The 22,059-nt window shown below is 42.9% G+C and overlaps 1 protein-coding gene across 10 annotated transcripts in view; it reads right to left on the bottom strand.

Annotated features, from left to right (window-relative positions):
• Positions 1 to 835: 835 nt before the first annotated feature.
• Positions 836 to 22,059, bottom strand: part of PPP1R1C (protein phosphatase 1 regulatory inhibitor subunit 1C) — an 86,641-nt gene continuing 65,417 nt past the window's right edge. For 4 of the 10 annotated variants that reach the window (XM_044978577.1, XM_044978583.1, XM_044978580.1 and 1 more), the window contains 2 exons: positions 11,073 to 11,222; positions 836 to 1,316 (listed from right to left, as the gene is read on the bottom strand). In XM_044978577.1, the coding sequence (XP_044834512.1) occupies positions 1,228 to 1,316; positions 11,073 to 11,222 (239 nt within the window). In that variant the 3' untranslated portion in view covers positions 836 to 1,227. The remainder of the gene's footprint in view (positions 1,317 to 11,072; positions 11,223 to 22,059) is intronic. The other 6 variants (XM_044978582.1, XR_006572246.1, XM_044978584.1 and 3 more) reach the window with 4 other exon arrangements.

Below are 22,059 nucleotides of genomic sequence, written 5' to 3'. Positions count from 1 at the left end.
ACACTTGTTACAGAGCCTATGAATGCTAGGTCTTCTCGGAACAGTGTCTGCTTAAATTGGAGCCAAATGAGCACTCGAGGCATTGACAAAAGAGTCTGTGTTTTCTTATCCTTCATCTACTTTCAGTAGCTTGGTTTATTAAGTGGGACTCAAGGGCATGAAAGGCTAAATTCAAAATGAATCTTTATACCAAGGACAACCTTAGCTAGCACAGTTCTACAGGTTGTGAAAGGTTGTCCTTGGTTTAAAGATGGACCATTAAAAATAGGGAACAATATGTTAAATACAACTTTAAAGAAGTATGATTTGTCCACCCCATCTCATTTTCTGCTCCTTCATAAGCTTTCCTGATGTTCAGCACTCACAGAACTTGACATGAGCTGTCAAATAGTAACAGCACTATTGAACCCGGCCAAAACTGAACCAGCTCTCTTAGAGCGGAAAGGTTCTGCAGCCTATCGCCAATATTTTGAGGCAGCCAGTCTCCACCAAATCAAAGATTTTCCTAATGTCCTCGTATGATTGTCTTCAGTAGTAAAAAAGGAAAAATCAGTTAATGTATCGTTGAATGACTGACATGACTGAACAGTAGCAGATACATACCTTTATGGAAAGCAAGAAGTGGTGAACTGTTTTATGCAGTACATACACTGAAAGCTACAAAGAACTAATGTAGTGCAGCATTAAGAAGGCATTTCTGCTTTAGCTTGGGTTTGAAGTATGTTATTAGGTGTAACTCTAATATGTGAAAAGATGCCCCTGGTCTAAAGACTCACCTTACCTAAAAATTTCTCTTCAAGTTAGCCAGAAGCACAGCACGACATAAAATCACGTCTAAATGAATTTAGTATTTATTTGTAACTTTTAAATTGGTACTATTTACAATAAGTCTTGGAGTACAGATCACATTCAGTAATTAAGCTCTGGCAGTACCGAAGTTAGATTACTAACATGTTTGCAAATTACATTTTTAAGTCATAAAAAAGGAAAGAAAAATGACTGTAAAATAAATGTTTATCTTCAGTTACAAGTATCACAGGACAAGTTTGCAGAGTGCTGTAAAATCCAGTCAAGGAATGCTCCCTGGAAAGCATCCTGCTATGTGTGCCTGGAGTGGTGAGATGAAGAATGTTTCAGAAACACAAGCAATGGAATTCCATGTTAAGTATGGAAAGTTTAGCAGTTCAGTTATTCACAATAACCTTTCTTACACAAGCCCAATGCTAATTAATGGTCCCATTCTTCTTCTCTTTCATTGACACTCTCTTCTTCCTCTGGGAATGCTGAGTCATTCTGACTTTTCAGATGTTTAACCCCTGCAAATATAAAGATTGTATTTAAAGACACATTTATTGAAATCAGACTGGCTGTTTAAATCAAAAATCCCACAACACGATGGAAAGGGTTTTTTTAAGTGACCTCATTGGTGCTGTCTTTCATAACCTTTCAGTTCATACAAGCATTACATATTACACCTTTTGTGATAGAATAGTATTTCCTTCCATTCCAGGATTCCCGACAGCACTCCTGGATTGGACTAGCAATATCACACTCACTCAAGTTTAGCACCTGCAACGCTAAAATAATGGCAGATTGCTGTAGGTTCTTGGCCATCAGAATCTAGAACGTCTGTCTAATTACGAGCTCTGAAACACATCTCTTGGAGAAGAAACGCAGTGCAGACACAGGGCCCAAACCCTTGTACATTTGTTCTCAGCTGCTCCTGACTCCTCTCCTAAATGAATTCACCTTTTGTGTAAATTAATTAGAAGATTGTACAGGTTACTTAACCCTTGCAACATCCACAAAACTGGAACGTAACTACTCTGGGAACTGCATCTTGCCATTGCTACAAATGTATCACTTCCAGGCAAGTCAACAGGAGTTTTGCAAAGGACTTTTGGATGCTATGGTCCTAGCGCGTGTGCATTTGGTGCAAGGAGCTCCTGGCCATCAGAGACTGAGTATGGACTTTGGAGGCCATGGAGGCGGAACTGGAGGAGCTAAGGGAGGCAGAGAGGTATGTTGATGAGGCTTTCTGGGACACTGTAGAATTGTCCCACCTCCGGTCAGACAACCCCTGCGCTGTTGAGAAGGATGAAAGGCCCAGGGAAGCAGAGCAGTCAACAGGAGCAGAGGGAAACCTTCCCATAGTTGGGACCCTCCTTCCAGATGGTGTTAGGGTATCCTCTCGCACTGAGATTACCTCTCCAGGGGAGGGAGCTCCAGTCACTAGGAAAAGGCAGGTGTTAGTAATGGGAGATTTGATCATTAGAAACATAGATAGCTGGGTTTGTGATGACCAGGAGAACCATATGATGACTTGCCTGCCTGGTGCGAAGGCTGAGGATTTCTCGCGGCATCTGGATAGACATGTGTAGTGCTGGGGAGGAGCTGGTGGTCGTAGTACATGTAGGTACCAATGACATAGAGAAGGGTAGGAGAGACATCCTGGAGGCCAAATTTAGGCTGCTAGGGAAGAGACTGAAATCCAGGACCTCTCTGGTGGCATTCTCAGAAATGCTCCCAGTTCCATGCTCAGGGCCATTGTTTTAGTCAAAGGGGGAAAATGTGACCTCAAATTCCATGCCTATTATTCATGTCTGAAATTACTCCTGGTCCAAAACAAACATAAAAGGCCTCTATGACCAGGTCTCAGCACCACCTCCACAGCCCACAATGTGTAGTCACTATATGTCTGGGACTGTATTTAGTTTCTGACTAACTCATTTGCCAGGCAGACATGTAACCAATAATCAAAGCTGACATGACCGGCAGTGATACAAAGAATAAAATGTTTGCTTAAACAAAATTTTCTTCAGCAGTTGTTCCAAGAGCACAAATGTGTTTTTCCGTACTGGTCATGCATACTTTCATTTGCCACCTCAGCATCCCAAAAAACCCATGTCTGATTTGTAGACATCCCATTGTTATAAGCCTTAGGCCTTATCTACACTTGCAGCAGCATGTAGGAGATGTGTAGCTACACATTGGACTGCGTAGCTTCAGGTGGCAGTGAAAGGAGCTGATGGGGCGAGGCAGCAAGTTATTACACTGCTAAAAATAGCACTGCAGATGTGGGAGGCACTGCTTGGGCATGTAGGGTATATACCCTAAGGTTCTGGTGTGTCTGTACACTACTTGGCTAAGCACTGCCTCGGTCTATGCTGCTATTTATACCCATGCAGGGTCTATATTCCACACACCATCGTAAGAATAGACATAGCCTCAGAGGCCAAGATTTTCTGAAGTGCCCGCTGAAGCGCTCACAAGATTTTCCTCAATTTTTTGGCACCCAAGCTTGAGACACCTAAAAGGGGCCACTTTTCAGAAAGTGTTAAGGACCTGCCCTCTGAAAAATCAATGGCTCAAGCTGGACACCCAAAAAATGGAAGTGTCCCCTTCCCACAAAAAACAGAACAAAACCAAAAAAAGCCCCCAAATGCCTAGTCACTTCTGAAAATCTTGGCTATTGTCATATAAAAACTTGGTGGAACATAATGAACTTTATCAAAGGGATGTATTAAGCCTGTAACAGTCTCAGATCAATATTTGTGTCACAATGGAAAAGCTTCATCCTGAGACCCTTTGATAATAGGAGGTGCAGAAAGGCTAGCTCTACTGCGTTACCCTTAATCTGTTACTGCTTCTGTTCCAAGATGGGTCTTGATTTCCCTTTCATAGCATGTGGCAATCCAGAGTGTGCCCCGTCACACGTGCCAGAGATACCAAACTGAAAGAGAGCAGCTCACAGAAGCTTAGTAGCCGTGTCAGTGCCATATTGCTGGTTGGAAAGTTTCTGATGGAATGTTTTTTCCCCAATGGAAAGTTCTGATTTGTCAAAAGCAAAATGTTTTGCAGAAACGTGTCAGTTTCAATGAAAATTTTGTTTAAAAGGAAAACTTTTTTTAAAAAAGTGTTTTGATAAGGTCAGAATGGAACATTTAGATTTTCTTTTTCAAAATAACTTTTCATTTCAATCTTATTTTATATTACATACTAGAATATATATATATTTAAAAAAAATCAAAATCAGAATGAAACGGTTCGCTATTATCAAAACAAAATGTTTCAATTGACCCCAAATTATTTTTTCCCCAGAATTTCATTTGGCAGGAAACTTAATTTTTTACCTTTGTTCTGTTTCATAACAGAAAATTTTTTGACATTGTGGTATTCCCTGAGAAATGAAAAATCCAGTTCCTGCCCAGCTCTAGCCATCAACAATGGCAGACAATGTCATGGTAATTCTCTTAGCATGTGGTACTGTATGAAACCAGCCAGTTCTAGTCTATTACTACACTAGAGTTGTTGTTTTTCTGAAGCATAAGGGTTAAATTGTATGGGTTGCATGAAGAGCAGGCAATTACAGTCCATGGCACTTATTCGGTTTCAATAACCTAATGTGTTCTATGAGAAACACAGTAAGGCAATTTGCCATCTTAAAAAACATGGGGACAGATACTTGTCACACTTACATTGACAGAAATCTGGAGTAACTTTATTAATTTCAGTGGACTATGCCGGGCATATCTGAGCTCAGAATCTAGCCCATGGTTCAGAACCTGATAGTCATGTGCACTCAATCCTATAGAGGTAAACATTCAGATTTCACAGGCACCCTTAATTCTGGCATTTCCTAATTTTTTTAGTGATTGACTTTGCAATCTAAATGTTTTCAATGTAATTTTTTAGGGTAATTTCCTATGTTTTTTTTTAAAAAGCCAGAAAAAAATAAATATAATGTGGCATCAAATTGACCACCTACGTTCATCAGCTGCGTTGGAACTATTAGATCTACCACATCGACCTCTGTCACTTGAGCTCAAATAGTTACCGATAGCAATAGTATATGGACCAGCACTAGAGATAGATGGGACACATAATTTGGCAGTGAGTTTCACAGATATTTGCTGACAACTGAGGAAGAGTGAGACTCAGAAGTCTTGAGTTCAGTTGCAGGCTCTGGCATGGAGCGTTCTCTAATGTCCTCTGCCTGTTCCTTCCAAGTGTGATCCCTTCTGCTTCATCCACTCCAACCTGTCCCTGTCCTGCCTCTTCCCTACCCCCGACTCCTAGCCCCAGTCCCATTCTCCTTATCTAACCAGTCCCAATCTCCACTCTTTAGGCTTCTCATCCCAGTCTCCTTGCACAGCCAGTCCTAGTTTCCTCCTCCAAGCTCCCCTTCTGAGTTCCACTCTCTCCCCGGTCCCAGTCTCCATGCCTGGGAAGTTCCGGTCTCCCCCTAGCACCCCGTCCCCTTGCCCAACCAGGCCCAGCCTCCCTTCCTGGTTCCCACTTCTCCCCACCAACTCCCCATCACAGTTTCTCTCTTGCCCCACACCAGTCCCAGTCTCATCAGACCCTCCTCTTGTAATACATAGGAACTGTGAGGCAATAGCACATGCTCAGTGGAATCTTTGAAGATATTAACTACTAAACTGTAAAATGTCTCTACTGAACATGTGCAAAAAGATTTTTTCAAAGAGGTTATAAATTGGCCAAGTGTGGGCTTTATTTCACAGGAAAAGCAAAAGGCATATCCCTGACACAAAGGCCATCCCCTTGCCAGATTTCAAGCCCCTGCTCTAACACATGGATTCAAACAGCCTCCCAAAAAGAAGAATTTTCTAGCCTTGCAAAACAACGCATTTTCTCCCAGCATCATTCTGAGAAACAGCTGAACCTTTTTAGTTGAATTTTTTCCAAAATGATCGGCTTGAGGCAGACACCTGACATGAAAAAAAAAATTTAGCCCCAAAAGTTAAAGTTTGGCAAACTTGTAAACAACTTAAAACAGGGTCTTGTAAGGGGTGTCAGGCAACCTTAATAGGCAGTGCTACCGGACCTGTCTCTAATATTGTCAATCAGTGCTCCATACTGTGTTGTCATCATTCCTGTTACTGTCAAGAATTACAGCACCCAAATCACTGGCAAACAGTTATTCAGATTTAAATCAAGCAGGCAAATTATGGGCCTCTTCACTGGCTTAGCAGCATCACAGCCCTTCTAAAAGTGCCCAAAATTAACCCAACTCCTTCAACGCAGTTCTGCTTTATCTAGCATGTTTTAAACCACTTGCATCAGACTGCGTAACTGTGAGAAGTGAAAAAAACCCAATATTTTGGGTGCCCACATACAACAGGGACAAGTGCTTTAGGTAATGCCTTTAAAGAAGAGAAATACTTGTTTTCTAATTCCCCACAAATGTAGGTTTATGGGCATTCAGCTCAAAACAATGTGATGGCTCTGCAAATTCATCTCTTGTTGTTTCTTACTGAAGACGCTATATATTGCACATATGCTGTACCTGTTTAATGAACACGAAATAAAAAGATCAATCAGAAATTGCTAGGAGGCAGAATAGTTAGTATTGCAGGTTGGAGTTTTTTAGGAGATGAAACAAGAGCTACAGCTAAAGGGGAGGACACAGGACATAAGACCAGTATGATGTAGTTCCGCGGAATGACATTTTGGTAAGAGTGAAGTTTATTTTTTAGGGTGCAATTGCAAAGTGGGAGTTACACTACTGAGTGAGCATTGCACACTGAACTTTCTGTCTCATGTAAACTTGTGTTTTTCATAAGGAAACAATCAGTGATAAGTACTGATCTCCCCGACCTACAGCCCACCATCACCTTTGTCACAAGGCTCATTATATTACACAATAAGCTCCAAACTATTGCACTGCAGTTTTCCAAAATGAAGGCAGGCCCATATGATCAGTGGTATTACAGAATGTGTCACCTAACTACACAGTAAAACACTAGAGTGCAACCATGTGCAGATGGCGAAACACCTGATAACATCTAACCATGTTTAATAAACAGCTGCTTCCCTCTCCCATGCCCCAAGTTATACTCCATGCACTGGGTGTCTGGTTTTCTTGCTGCAATACAGAAACCACCAGTGTCCAGCAGCTAACTGGCCCACTGCTTACTCACAACAATTCTGACACCGGGCAGTCCATAAGTAGGCAAAAGTCCTACTGACATTGTCAGCATTAACTTACATGAGCGATCCAGATATTGTTGGGAAAAGTTTGGGACTGTTGCACCTACCATAAATGTTTACAAATGTTTAAAGAAACAAATTCACTTAACTGGGACTTTTTGCTTTCGTGTTGTTGTGTATTCTCAGAGGTGAAAGCTTTTGTTGCTGTTGTTCAGCCTTGATGGAGGTTCTGTGACTTCCTTACTGTCCTAGGATGCTTCTAAAGCACCGCATGGTGGAGCCGCTTAATCCACCAGGACAAAATTCTAGCTTTTCCACCTAATCTGCAATGAACAACCGTGACTGCAGGAAGTCACAAAGCTGTGCCTACGCTAGACCTCTAAGATTTCCCAGCATTCTCCATAGCAGCAGCAATGGTACAAAATGTTATGACAAGGCCAAAGAGATACTATAACAGACAGTCATTCAGAGGCTGCAGGAAGAGGCGTTTAAAGCCTCTCCAAGTTCACTTTCTAGGGCTTTTTAGATTATGTGGTTTGAACTAGCTGACTCAGCAGTAAGCCAGCGATAAGCAGATAATAAAATAATATCCTACATCGCCAGACATAATGGACTTTAAGTTTTCTGAACTAGTTGGGCCAATCTCTGAGTTGTGCCCATAGCTGTACCCAGTACCCTTTTATTTAGAAGTATCTAAATTGTTTACTAAACAATCATCTATCCGGTGATACTAGGGTAAACGTTTTGTAACCTTGGTCACCATCATAGTCTTCACAACTGATTCCATAGCCGTATTAATTAAGTAGAAAACAAAACTGGAAAGACAAAACTAAACTCTTCTTATCCTCTCTCATTCTGATCCTAATGCATGTTACATTAGCAATGTACTCCGTACCCTCTGCCCTTTTTTAATAGTAAGAAAGAGGTACCAGAGCAGCTGCTGTTCAGGGGTTATCTATATCCATCAAAACAAAAGTTTACCAAGGTCAAACCACAAATATAGCCTCTAAAATATCACTCAGAAAAAAACAATACAATATTAATGTAATGGGCAAAATTCTAGGCAGCAGATGTTGCTCTGTACATGTGAGAGCGCTCAGATCAACATATACAGTTATAGATTTCATAATAATAATTGTAACAGGATATGTCTGAGTGCTGATCCATAAATGAGTCTCCCTTGCCCCCAAATATCTGTTTTTTCTGACTGTAAATAATCCTGTGAGTTCATCTTTACACTCATGCTCTTGATCAGTTCTGCTTATATTCTGCCCTAAGGTTATTTTGCTTTCACAATATGCTCTGCCCTGAGCCACTTCTCAGTTTGCTTCACCCCTCTCACTCTTTGCTCTGTTGACACTCTGCCCTGAGGTTGCTCGCTCAGAGGATGTTCTGTTCTGCTTCTACTCTGGCTGCCCTAAGGTCACTCTGTTCACACTCTTCTTGCTCCATTACATTTGCTCTGTTCATTTGCTGCTCCACAGTCCCTGTGCTCAGGTTTTAAATTCTACTTTGAAACGTCATTTCTTGTAGGTGACTTTGCTCTTCTACCATCAGTCCTACAGCACTATCACTCATAATGCCATTCTGATTTCCTTTGCCCCTTATTTCTCTCCTGCTTCCCCAACCCAACAATCAGTTGGTGCCTTTAGGCTGCTGTGCTTTAAAATTACTTTGCTCAAACTCATTCTCTAGCCCACTCTAAAAGAAAGACTGCATAAGCGCTGCTTTTTATTTTACCTTAACCTTCCCTTTTTCTTGTCTTGCTTTCTTAACCCCATCAGGCCAAGAAGTGTTTTAATCAAAGGCTCAGATTTCATTGCAGATAATTTAATCCAATTAATGCTGATGAAAAAAGCCTGAATGCCAAACCATTTGCAGCAGGCGAGCACTAATACACTTTGAACTGGTAATGCATTTTAGATGAAATCACTGCCTCAAAGCATATTTGTGGATTCCTGATAATTTATGAGTGCAAATGAAGCAACTTTATGACATTTCCATGGTCACATCATAAAATCTGTGCTGGTTAATCAACAGCTTGACTTTTGCTTTTATCCACCTGACCAAAACACCAGATTAGAAGGTTAATCAGTAGCACAAGATGTGAAATTACCAAATGTTACTGTAATTACATCTGTTCTTAAAACTGGAGATAAGATCTGGGACTGATTTAATAGTGTGAGCCTGAATTAACATTGTGTACCCTGCCTCCTCCCCGGTCCCCACCCACAAAGCCCAGACATGTTTGGATTATGCTGTGGCACATTAGAAATATAATGGCTATTTGCAAAACTCAGATTTAGATCTGTTTTGAATGCCCTAGTGTATAGAGGAGTGTTTGGATACGAAGTTTTGGGTCTGGGCCCATCTCTACGAGAAACACGCAGGCCAAGATTTTCAGAAATGACTACTGATTTGAACTGTCCCAACATGAGACATTTTGAAGTGGCCAAATTTTCAGAGGGCAGATGCTCAGTCCTTTGAAAAATCAGGTTTCTTTAAATTGTCTCTAGTTGGACATTCAAAAATGGAGGCACCCCCAAAATCACTTTTGAATATGTTAGTTCATTAATTTTTGACAAAAAACAATGGTTATTTGAGGCAAATGGAGCACACATGTCACAACTCAGTCCCAGATCTTATCTCCAGTTTTAAGAACAGATGTAATTACAGTAACATTTGGTAATTTCACATCTTGTGCTACTGATTAACCTTCTAATGCCTTTGAAGGATGTGGAATTCATTTTCTTATTTTACTTTGCTTAAAAAAATGGTCCCATATCTCCACAGCTGAGGTTTGCTCTGACCCCTAAAATCAAATAACTTACAATTAAGGCAGGCACTTCTGTACAGCATAGTGAACAATACAGGAAGAAAACTGAGGCACATACAGGTTAAATGACTCTTTAAACTCAGCTCTGAGCATGAGGTGGTGTGTAGCTGTGCCACGTCAAGGGGGACACTGAAAGAGAGTCACAACTCCTTCTTTGCTTCCCTTCTTGAAAGTAACTCTTCCCTATGTGGAAACAATGTGAGGCTACCCCCCAGCGTGTCCTGCCACTTTTCTCCCTAGACTTCTGTGCCCGGGGTTGCAATCCAAGACAGTTCTGCATGGACGCCCAAAGGCTGTTGGAATTACATCCCTTTGTTCCACTACATGACTGCATAGGACACAACTGATGCCAGTAGTACAATAGGATTTCTAGTGTTCCAACAGGAATTAGGTTTCTCATGTCTGCATAGAAGACACTTCTGTTTTATGGAAAATAATTTAGGGACAGAAAAACAAGTGTACTAGAAATATCATCTTGATCTTTTTGATTTTCTGTGTTTTAGTACATCTTCAGAGGGCTAGTTACCAATATGGTCAAAGAATACACACACATACACACACACACAAATCAAGTCCCTTAGCAATAAACTCAGTTTTATAGATCATTATATTGGCTGGAGCATGCTCATTCACATGGTGCCACTTTATGTCTCAGAAGTGGAGGGTTTTGTATGTGTGTGTGCATGTGTTTTTTAAACACAGTTTATAAAAGCAAATTAAAATAGGTACCACATGGCCAAGGAATGAGTCTTGGGATCACAGTGGACACCAAGAGCCTCCTAGTGGTTATGTACTTGGTCTCTGGGTTCATTCCACCCCTCTGAATACCTGTCTAGAGAAAGAACGGGCCAGGTCCTTCGCTGTCATAAATTGGCATCACTCTACTGACTTCAGTGAAACTATGCCAATTTACACCAGTTAAGGGTCTGGCCCCTCATACCTTGCCAAAGATTTGTATCCCACACTTCTACCCCACAAGTACCAGGCAGTATCCACAAAAAGGAGAACACAAATGGTTTACACTGGAAGAGGCGGGGAGGGGCGGGAGCATTGCAACACCTGAATGCCAACGTGGCACATCCCTCATTCATCTCAGAAAGGCCCAGCAACAGAATCTCCCACAAAAGTCCCATTACATTCTTTGTCTTCATTTCGTAGTGCCTAGTCCAACTCCCATAAAAGTCGAAAGAAAAAGTCAAAAGTCATTGACATCAATGTCAATGAGAAATTGGATAAGCCTTTAGCTATCTAAAAGTCTATTGTGCATCTTGAAGCGCCCTACCTGGAACAAACGGTGCTTGGTGCTGAAATGGTGTATCTTTCCGCCTTGGTTTCATAAGCTGATCATCTGCCTCAGTTACTCTCTGCTGCTGTGTGGTGCCTGAGGAGTGGTGATTACCATTACATTTAATAGAATCTGCCTGTTCACTGCCTGCAGATGTAACAGATTTAAAAACATAGTAATAAAAATAAAAACCTACGCACTCCTGTTATGAAAGAAATTGCTTTTTGCTCTGTTATGTGTATATACACAATAAAAGTGACAAACCTTCAGGACTTGACAAAATGTCTCAACCTAAGTTTTCCAAAATGGCTGATTTTTGCTGCCCTCCCTGAGTCCCCTTATAGGCCTGATTTTCAGAGAGTCAGTGTGCTGCACTTTCTGAAAATTAGGCCCCTTTGTGGTGTTTGAGGTAGAGCACTGAGAAACTAATGGTCCCAAAAGCACTCGTGCTTTAGGGAAATGTTGACATCTCTATAAAAAGAGCTGTTCTGAACCCCTAATGCACAACCTGCATGGATATTTTAAACAAAATTATATTGGAAAATGAAAAATATCAGAAATAGTTGGGTTTTATTAAAGGCTGTGAAAGCTGACTTAGGGCTTGATCTGTTAAGAGCTCCACATACGTGAACTGCACTGGGAGTTCTTGTAGGCTCAGACCATTAGTTCCCTTATTTGTATTTTTAACTGTTTTCTGTTCATGAGATGACACTTGAAGCAGCATGTCGGGCTGTTTAGATGCACTGACAGAGCTCAGCTCTTAGACCCAAACATATATTAACCAAGCAGCAAACTCAGTCTCTTAGGCCTCTGTCTTGCCTGGCATCAGATGAGGGGGAACAATGCTGAGGGCTGCTAAACATGGTGCTTTGAAAGCTGTGATCCAGCAAGTTGAGAGGAGCGGGTGCTGCAGAGTGGTGGGGCCCTGCAGGAACTGTACCCAGCATAGGGCAGGAGACACTGAGCTTCTCGCTAGGAGAGATATTGCTTTCTTACAATCATCAAATGCATGTCTGGGCTATGGTCAGGACCAAGCCCCTCACAGCTGCCCTTGTTTTCAGGTTCTACTAAGTGCACCTCTTAGGCACACATGAATGAGCCATTACTCCAGATTGGCAGGAGGAGTGACTGAGGGCTAGTCTAAACTTACGAGCCGGGTCAATGCGGTGAGTTCGACTTCTCGGAGTTCGAACTATCGCGTCTAATCTGGACGCGATAGTTCGAACTCCGGAAGCGATAGTTCGAACTCCGGTACTCCACCACTGCAAAAGGCGGTGGCGGAGTCGACCTTGGAGCCGCGGACTTTGATTCCACAGCGTCTGGACGGGTGAGTAGTTCGAACTAGGGTACTTCGAATTCAGCTACGCTATTCACGTAGCTGAATTTGCGTACCCTAGTTCGACCCCGCTTCTTAGTGTGGACCAGACCTGAAACTCCTAAAAAATGGTGGCTAAGCATAGCAGCGCTGTCACTGGACTGTGCTCAAGCATCTCTGCCCTGGCTACACCTTCTTAGGTACAGAGGTTAGTCACATTGCTCAGCCTGCTGCACATTTCTGTACACCAGGCCCAATTGTGCAAGGTGTAAAACACCTTCCTCTGTTGTTGACTTCAGTGAAAGTTGATGGCACTCAGCATTTTACAGGATCAGGCCCACTATATACAAGCCTCCTTTCACAGGTGCAAAGCATGCAGCAAGCACGCTCCCTCTCCACATCTTTCAGCAGCTCAGCAGCCTGTAGGCTCCAGCTCTTGCTGCTTAACTATCTTCCATTCTCCCTGCTCCAGTAAGAATTCAGGAAGAGATAATGTGTGGATTACTGCCTTCAGCTACCCGGTGGTTCAGTGCATTTCCACTACTCCGCTAAAGGTCAGCAAGCATATAGGGGCGGATGCTCAGCTGGTGTATATTGGCATAGCTCCATTGAACTCAGCTTCAGTGAAATCAATAGACCTATGACAGTGCCACCAGACAAGCTGCTGTCCCATAATGTCAATGCTACTGGCCAAACAGTTGGCACTGTTTATTTTAATTTTTCAGAGAGTGGAAGCATTTTCAGCATGATGTACATCATTGAATTATTTTTTAAACAAAGATTCAAATGTTCTGTATAGAAATGTAAAACATACGTGATGTGCAAAGAAGTCCCAATTTCACATTCCAATAAAATCCCTATAACACATTGGAAATCATTTTAATTCCACACACATACAATTCATAATAGTTCCATATACCTTTCTACTCTTCCAAATATTTTACATACATACATATACAGTGTAATATAGCCTACAGTGTATGTTGGCCAGGTTCTACATAATGTAGATGCCAAATATGCATTATTGTACTTAATTTTTTTTCATATGACAAAGATTTAAGAAGCACAACTCTCATCTCATTATGGTTCATGGAAAACATTTAGCTAATTTCCCACACACCACAGTGGAAAAATATACCCTAAGCCCTTTAACCTTATTAATCAAAACTCCTCTGACTAAACAGTTTAAGTTTTATCCTAGCTATATTAAGTCCTTAAATAGTTTAAGATGTACTGAAGAAAGAGATCCAGGCAGTTGTAAAACAGTAAATCAGGCAGCAAGAAGGGAAGTGATAGAGTTTCCCAAGTGCCTATTTTGGGCTTTCTTCTTTTCCCTTTGCATAAGTGACTTGCAATCTGTATCAAGGGGTTGTTCTGCAAGGTTTATTCATTTTCACTTAATCGCCTTGTTCAGTGAGAGATATATACTAGGCAAACTGCCACTGCAGTCAGAGCTCAGTTGAGGGTAGCATAGTTAATGGGAGATTGACACCGTGCTGAGTGCCAGGTTATAACCGGGTGACTGTGCAGGTGTGTAGGGAGGACGCTAAAGGAACTTCCCCTTGTGCCCTCCCTTCCTTCTCTGAGTACAAGGATGGCTTGAGTCTAGAGCCACTGCCAGCATTTGATGTCTCCCAGGTTGTGTGCTTATGCCCCTGCTCACTTTCTGTGCCAGGCAGCGTTGGCCCCATTCAGGGGAAGCACACATGGGCCCTTCTTCAAGGCAGGCACAGCAGATGTGCTCCCCAGATGCTCCTGAAGGCAGCGTATCTGTCTAAAGCACAACGCTTCTAGGAGCTCTCCTAGATGCAGGGCAATATCACATCATCTCCTCCCCTGTGCTCTATGGTGGTATCACAATAGAACCATAAATAAGATATGTCCCTCCTGCTAGCTTTGGCCCGCTGAGTCATTGGGAGTTTTGCCTGAGAAAGGACAAAGTAATAATCAAGAACTTCAGGTTCTGGCCCAGGATGCAGACCTTAGTCATGCCAGCCTTACTCAAGTGAGTCAGCGGTCTGCCTGAACACAACCAGGGTTCTTACACTGTTTCAAATACAGGGCTTGATCCAGTTCCTATGGAGGTCAATGGGAGTTTTGTCATTTTCTTCACTGGAAAGAGGATGAAGCCTATACAATACTTGATTTTAAATTTTCAGTTACAATTAGAAATCGATTTCAAACAGCTGCAGTTTACTCACAATAAATGTGTGTAAAATATCAAAGATAATGCTAACAATACATCGGGCCCCAAAATTAGAGTTTAAAGGCACAACTGTGTGGTTCATTGACATACAAAACCTGCATTATGGTCATTCTGATTTAAAGTAACTAAGGAAATGCAAACTTAAGGCTCATTTCTTAACAGGTGTTGGAGTGCCTACAGATTACAGCACGTGCTATGGATTCCATGGCATTATCACCAACCAGATTTTACAACAGTGGATAAGGAAAGAGTGCCAGCTTTAAGCATGTTAATGTTTTAGTGCATTGTAACTCAGTGACAAAAAAAATGTATGGTTAGTATAATATGGGGTGGTTGTTCCCTGTCTCTCCACAGGCGCATGGGGAGGAAATGAAGTCATGCAACCAAAAGAAATTATTCAGTAACACAATCTAAGCTTTCTATAGCGTCCACCACTGTGTCATATACAGTGATGATCAACAAATAAAACAAACTACTGGCAAACAGGACGGTTTTATGTGGGTCACAGCTGGAGTAGCATCTCTAGAATATCATCACCATACCCAACAGAGCACCATAACCATCACAAATGGTCATTCAGCAATCATGCAACAGGAATGAACTCATTTGCTAAATGCTTGTTAAGTGTCACCAAACTGCCCACTTAGCTCCTGTTAAGTCTTAAATTACAAAAATCAGGCTTAATCCTCCCCACACTAAAATCAATATGCCCCCCGTCATTGCTGCCACAACCAGCACTATAAGTGGCCAATAAATGCACATTACACGTGTTTGGCTGTTTTCCATTTTATTCTCTCAAGTTGCACTTTCCATTCCCTTTCCCCTCCCTGCATTTAAATGTTACTTTAAGCAGCATTAGTGTGATATGATTAGCACAAAGCAGCAGCCTCAACACAAAAATGCTGTTGTAAATCCTCCACAGATTGAATAAAGCATGTACTAGAGATTAAGGTCAGTTTACCTTGTTACTGACTAGTATACATCTCTCACTGACAGCCTCTAAAAGTGTAAACAGTTAAGGCGTTCATAGCTCCAAGCAACTCTTACTAGTATGTAAACATTCATTTTGCTGATTCCCCTAACACCCCCACTAGCCTTCCCCCTGCACAAGTCAGCCAGTCTTCAGACGTCAGATAATAAGCAGAAGCCCCCGCAGTCAGCGAAATAGATGTTTCAGCTTATAATAGGCTCCACTTGCTTTCAATTTAGCCTACTGAAAGCAAGACCCGTTTCTCAACTGATCTTTATGTAAGAAGGTTCTCGGGCCAATATTCCAACAACAACTTCAACTAGACCTTGCACATATATGACAGTGTCTCATATATGTGCAAAGCTCATCTCTTTACTCTCTACAGGCACTTGCTTGAGGGGTTGGCAGCAGAGGTTGAATGTCTGGGTTTGCGTGTGAGCTGGAGTTTTCTTGCTGACATTTTGTCATCTCAGTTACCCATAATCGCATAATAGCTGACAGCTAGTGTGCTTAAATTAAATCAGTAGAGACAGCTTCTCAAAGGTGCTGTGCCCACAGGGACGCTGAAAATCATGCTAAGTACATAATCAGAATTGCACCTATGAGCTGAGATGTTCTAAGACCAATTGTTCACGTTGTGACGTGTTAACCTTTAAGAATAAGAAAATCAAGGGACTAAATCCACAGAGGGGACATAGGGCTTGTCCACACAGCAAGCCAGGGGTGTGACTGTACAGTGCCCTAGCCTGCTGCATACTAACTGGCCATCTAGATTCTGCTACAGACCTTTTAGTGCAGGGCAGCAGGATCCACATGGCCAGTTAATGCATGGCAGGCTAAGGTGCTATACATTTACATCCTGGTTACCGCACACTATCTGACCATGCAGACAAGCCTTTCAGTTCTCCATTTCAATGTTTAAATTTAGGTGCCCTTGTCATAAACAGATAGTTAAGGGTTAAAGTCTGTTTTACCTGTAAAGGGTTAACATGTAGTACCTGGTGACCACCTGACCAGAGGACCAATCAGAGATAAGATTTTTTCAAATCTCTGTGGAGGGAAGCCTTTGTCTGTGTGAGAACTGTTTTTGGATCTAACAGAGGACAGTCATGTCTCCAAGTTCTCCTGGAGTAGTTTCTACTAATTAATAGTGAGTATTAATTAGAAAGGCGAATTAGTCTTATGATTTGATTTCTACATTTGCAATTGTGTGTTTGCTAAAGGAAATGCTTTATTCCTGTTTGCTGATATTGCTTTTACTGAGAAAAGGGGGAGAGGGGATTCTCTCCAGAGATTGATAAGGTTATACCCTATGAGTGTCCAGCTTGGGCTCATAGAGATTCTGTATTTTCTTTTTATTCTTTAATAAATTCTTTTCTATTAAGGACTTGTTGGTCTTTCCTTGGGTGGATTCTCAGGGAAAGGGGAGGGGGAGGTATCCCTCTGTAGTTGGATCCCGGTATCTCTCCTAGGAAAAGGGAGGGGGGGAGGAAGCAGGGGGAATGGTTTGTTTCTCCTGGGTGTGAGAACTCCATGGATTTGGGGCTCTTGGAATCCCCTAGGATTTTGGGGAAGGACTGTGTCTCAATCCACATTTCATGATTGAGTGGTGGCAGCGACAAGGAGACCTACCCTAGGATTTTAGGGTGGGGGAATACATGCTGGTCCTCACTTTGAAACCCCCCAGTTTCAAGTGAGGGTGCAGACCAGGACATGGTAGTTTAAAGGGAAACCAAGTCAGGTCCCCACATTGGAGCCCAACAGTTCCAAGTGGGGGTGAGACCTTTGACATGGTGGCAGAATACCTGCGGGTCCCCATCTTTGAACCCACAAGCTCAAAGTGGGGGGTGAGATCCCATAGGACATGGTGGCAGAATACATGCGGGTCCTCACTTTGAAACCGCCCAGTTTCAAGTGAGGGTAGACTCTGACAGCCCTGTTGCCCAGTGAAATCCTCTGCCCTTAGTTAAGTGCCCAGGCTCCCTATGCAATGCCTGGGGCAGAAATTATATTAAAAAAAGCCAGCACACTGAGTAGGGAGCACCTAAGCTAGGCAGTAGGCAATGCTGAGGATAGGGTAGAGGCCTAAGCTCCACCCCGCAAAGGAAGTTAGGTCCCTAACTCCAGGCAGAGGGAGGTATTTATCTCCACTTGGGGTTGACAGCTGGGAAACCTCTCCTTGTGTTCAGGTTTTGGACTTATGCACCTGAAGTGGCAGGTAGGCACCTAAATCCCTTTGTGAATCTACCCAAGGTCTTTTAACTACCTTTAAAGACAACACTATTTACAATCAGATGGCTGTCAGTCTCACAACTGTCAAAAAAAACACCATAAAGTATTTGTCCAGGGGGTTTCATCATAAGTTTTTTAGACTCCTCATGTGCATTTCTGGATGTAAACATTGAATATGTGACTGGGCCTGTAACAAGGCTCCTTTCTCCACCCTTGGAACTACCTCCCCCAGATGCTTCTGAGTTTGTAAGCACCAGTGTGTTTCTTATTAAGTCCAGTTCACCAGTACAGCCGTGTGCAGCAATATATAATCGGAAGCAAACTTCCCCCTTAGCCCACTCAACAGGGAGGGAGAGGGCAAGAGCTCACCAGTCCAGAGTCTTCCACCACACCTGGACTCATCAGTCCTATTTTGTTCCTCTGCCTCTTCCTGCTGGGGCACAGCCTTGCTTTTCACAACAGGAACCCCCACGGCATCACTGCTGGGAGCCTCTCTTGGGCCTGGTCTACACTGGGGGAGGGGTCGAACTAAGGTACGCGAATAGCGTAGCTGAAGTCGAACTACCTTAGTTCGAACTGCCTACCTGTCCAGACGCCGCGGGATCGAAGTCCACGGCTCCCCAGTCGACTCCGCCACCGCCGTTCGCGGTGGTGGAGTTCCGGAGTCGACGGGAGCGCGTTCGGAGTTCGAACTATCGCGTCTAGATTAGACGCGATAGTTCGAACTCTGAGAAGTCGAACTCTACGCGTCGACCCGGTGGGTAAGTATAGACCTGCCCTTGGTTTCTCTGAGGCCCAGCTCTCCAGCAAGGAGCTGCTAGGTGGTAAGCGCCTCCACTGCCTCTTCTTTCTTCAGCCCTCTCTGGCCCTTGGCTCCAGCTCTCCTGTATAGAGCTAGCAGGACTCACCCTCTGCTGCTGCTCCTCCTACCTTCCACCCTCTGGCTTGGGGACACCAGCCAGCAAACCCTTCTTGCTACTGTCCTGCCTTCAGACCTTTCCCAGGAACCACCTCCTCTTTCTGGCCACACTCATCTCCTGCTCTTCCTGACTGACCCAGTGGGCTTTGACTCTCATCTTTTATAGCCCCCCTTGCCCTCTTAATTGACCCCATTGGGAGCATCTGGACTGGTGCAGGAGAGCTGAGCCAGTTCCTTTTAATGGGCCAACCACCCTGTTACAGGGGCTCTCTCCTGATAGCTATGTTTGCACTCAGGCAAATCTTTTATTCTCAGGGAGACAAATATTGTGTAGATTTGCACCCCATGCAACCCCACTAGCTTCAATAAGGTTACACCGGAGGCAGAATTTGGCCCAGGCTATGTAGGAAAAGGAAAGACTGGGAATATGGAGGCGTTTGAACTTTAGGATAAAACTATTAAAAGCTATTCTACAGAGGGACAGTTTTTGCACTGATTTACATGCTGAGAAACTCTGGTGAAGTTGCAGAGATGGACTTACACTGCAAAGTCCAGATCCAAATTCAAATCTCTCTAAATTAAAGACTGCTTATAAACTGAGGTTTGGTTCCGCTCATTAAACGGGGCAGTTGTTAAGTTCTGATCTGGATCAGAATCTGGATCCAAATTTCACCAAAAGTTTGGGTTGGGGCCCTTTTCTATACAGATGTTTTGCTGAACCATACAATGTGCTGAATGCCCACTGGAGTCCCATTGACTTCAATGGGGTAACATGGCTGTAATTCAGTGCAGAATTATTTAAGAGCTCTGAATGTGAAATCTTTGTTTCATTCTGAAGTGAAAAATAAACGTCAAATGTTCCCCTAATTCTAATAATAACAGACTTTGTATAAAAGTAACACTAGGTGTCTTTTCTTTTGCTCTCCTCATGGAGGTGACATCTGTTGCAATGCACAACACTGTTAGTGTACCGTGTCAGCTCGGGGCGTCTGGATTTTATAAGTGCACATAGTGCACATAAAAAATGATATGGTAGTCTGAGGACTCCATTTTGTGCAGCTGCACAGAGCTCCACTTTTCCAGGGACTTCATACCACATGCACAAAACTGGCCCACCAATCCATGTGTCATCCTCAATTCTAGAGCTGGTCAGGAACTGGAATTTCCATTCTACAGGATAGTCAGAAAAAACCCTTCTATTCAAGAATGAAAAACAAAATTTTAAAATGCCCTGTGAAATCAAAATTAAAAACAAAATGTCAGTTCAGGGCCACTGAAGCGTTTGGTTTTGATAGTGTCAAAACATTTCATTTCAATGTTATGTTGATTCATTGCATTTAGACTTCTATAAAATGTATGGTATATGTTACATATAATACAGACGTGGCCAAACCACAGCTCACGAGCCTTTTGCAGTATAGTGTGGCTTGCGGAGCCCCCCCCACCCCCGCACCATTATCCAACTACTGATCATGTTCAGTAACATAAAAATCTTAGAAGCAGCATTGAAAGGCTACGCAGTGTACACATCAGGTTTGAATTATCCTGACTGCCTGAAAGCATGGAGTCAAATCTCAGAGAAGCCAAGCCTTCAACCATGTGACCTAGATAAATTGGGTATTATAGCAGTTACTAGTGGATGTGGGGGAGGGGAAAGCAAACAATTTCCTGCTTTCCATGAACATTGAAAATCTCGTGATATTTTTTTCTTTTTTAAAACAGCAGCAGTTAGCCACAATAGCCTTGACTAAAATTTTCCCTTCCTGTCAGCCCAGCACCCCCATTTGTGTGCTAAATGGCCTCTTTGCTGCTGCCCTCCTTGGAAGTGTTAGATTTATTTATGGACACAATTTGTGACGGGCTTTGGTATCCTTCTGAGTGAAGTGCTATTATTATTATTAGTGATGATGATGAGTATATCAGAAAAGGAAGGCCCGATTGTGAGTTCAAACAGGGAAATAGGATACAAGGAACTTCCTCCTTATTTGCTGCAGAGAGGCTGGCCACAACCTGAGACTTAGAACTCCCTCAAGTGTCCTGTGGGAACTAAGCTTCTCAAAAGGCTAGGGATGAGGCAGTCCAGTGGCTGGCTGGCCACAGGGGGAGCTCACTCTAGCAAAACGGTAATCTATGAAGCTTCTCTGATTCCCTGATGAGCTTCTGCCCAGAAAATTCCACATATCCCCATCTGCATGGCTTCCTGCTACAGATTTAAAGAAACAGTACAGATTACCCTTACACACTGAATGCTTCTAAACTCCACAAGAGCTCTTCTTAAGGGATACCGCTTCCCAAAGCTCCCCTGGGGCTGGTGTGGTTCTGCACCAAGGCTTTGTGTTAATGTCACAGCCTGGGAATAAGTATCATGCGTCTTGGAATATATATCAGCATAAGAAAGAAGCCTCCCATCATCTGTGTAAAAATACTTTCTGTTTCCATGATGATTCACTTGCCCAGCTGTGAAAACTGGATTTATGTTCTCTTCTAGAGCTCTGCAGAGGCCAGGTAGTCCAGAAACCCTGTCAGGTGGGGACCAGAGCTGCCCAGGAAGCAGCAAAGCCAACCAGCCAGACCAGGGAGCCCACTACCTTTCACGTAAGCTGCCAGGGACCTGGGCAGCAATGGGAGCTGCAAATCCCAGGGAGGTGGAAAGCACAGTAGCCCAAGGAGCTGGCCAGCCTGCCAGTTGGGCTGTCTGGGAGCCCACAAAGCCAGGGACTTGGGCAGCCCTGCTGCCTGGCAGGCAGGCAGGTGTGTACCTGCCTGGCTTCTGTTGAGAGTTTTGATGGAATAGGCATGTTCTCATGGAATGCTTTGATTTTGTCAAGTCAGCATTTTAACCAGCCCTATTTTCTTCCTCCTCTATTTACAGGGTTAGCAATTGAAGTGTTGATCTAAATTTAACTAGAGCACAGGACCACTTTGCTATAAGATACAGGTTTTCCAGAAGTGTACTAAGAAAGTAAAATTATTGCATACTTCAATCAAATGAAAATACATCAAACAAAAACATGCTGGGTTGGTGCTATTGTTTTAATATCAGTGGTTTCACTTACCTGAAACGGACATCCAAGTCAATTTTTCTTAAAGCATATCACCTTACTATTCAAGCATCAGAAAATACCATAGCTACAAAGTGTTTGAACTGCACTGGATACAACCAGGTCCCACTCTACTGCACAGATTGAGCAGGTAAGTTGCCAAGGGCAGCAAAACATTAGGGGGAGCAAAATCTTTAATGACTCTTTATAGTGTGGGTGACTGAATGCTGTGAGAGACATACATTTTCCAGTTGGCCTAAGGTAGCAAAATACCCTACATCCAGCAATCAGAACAACCAGA

The sequence above is a fragment of the Mauremys mutica genome, chromosome 10, assembly GCF_020497125.1.
Source record: "Mauremys mutica isolate MM-2020 ecotype Southern chromosome 10, ASM2049712v1, whole genome shotgun sequence".
Lineage (NCBI taxonomy): Eukaryota > Metazoa > Chordata > Testudines > Geoemydidae > Mauremys > Mauremys mutica.
The sequence above is the reverse complement of the archived record's forward strand: the minus strand, read 5'-3'. Positions and strand labels throughout refer to the sequence as shown.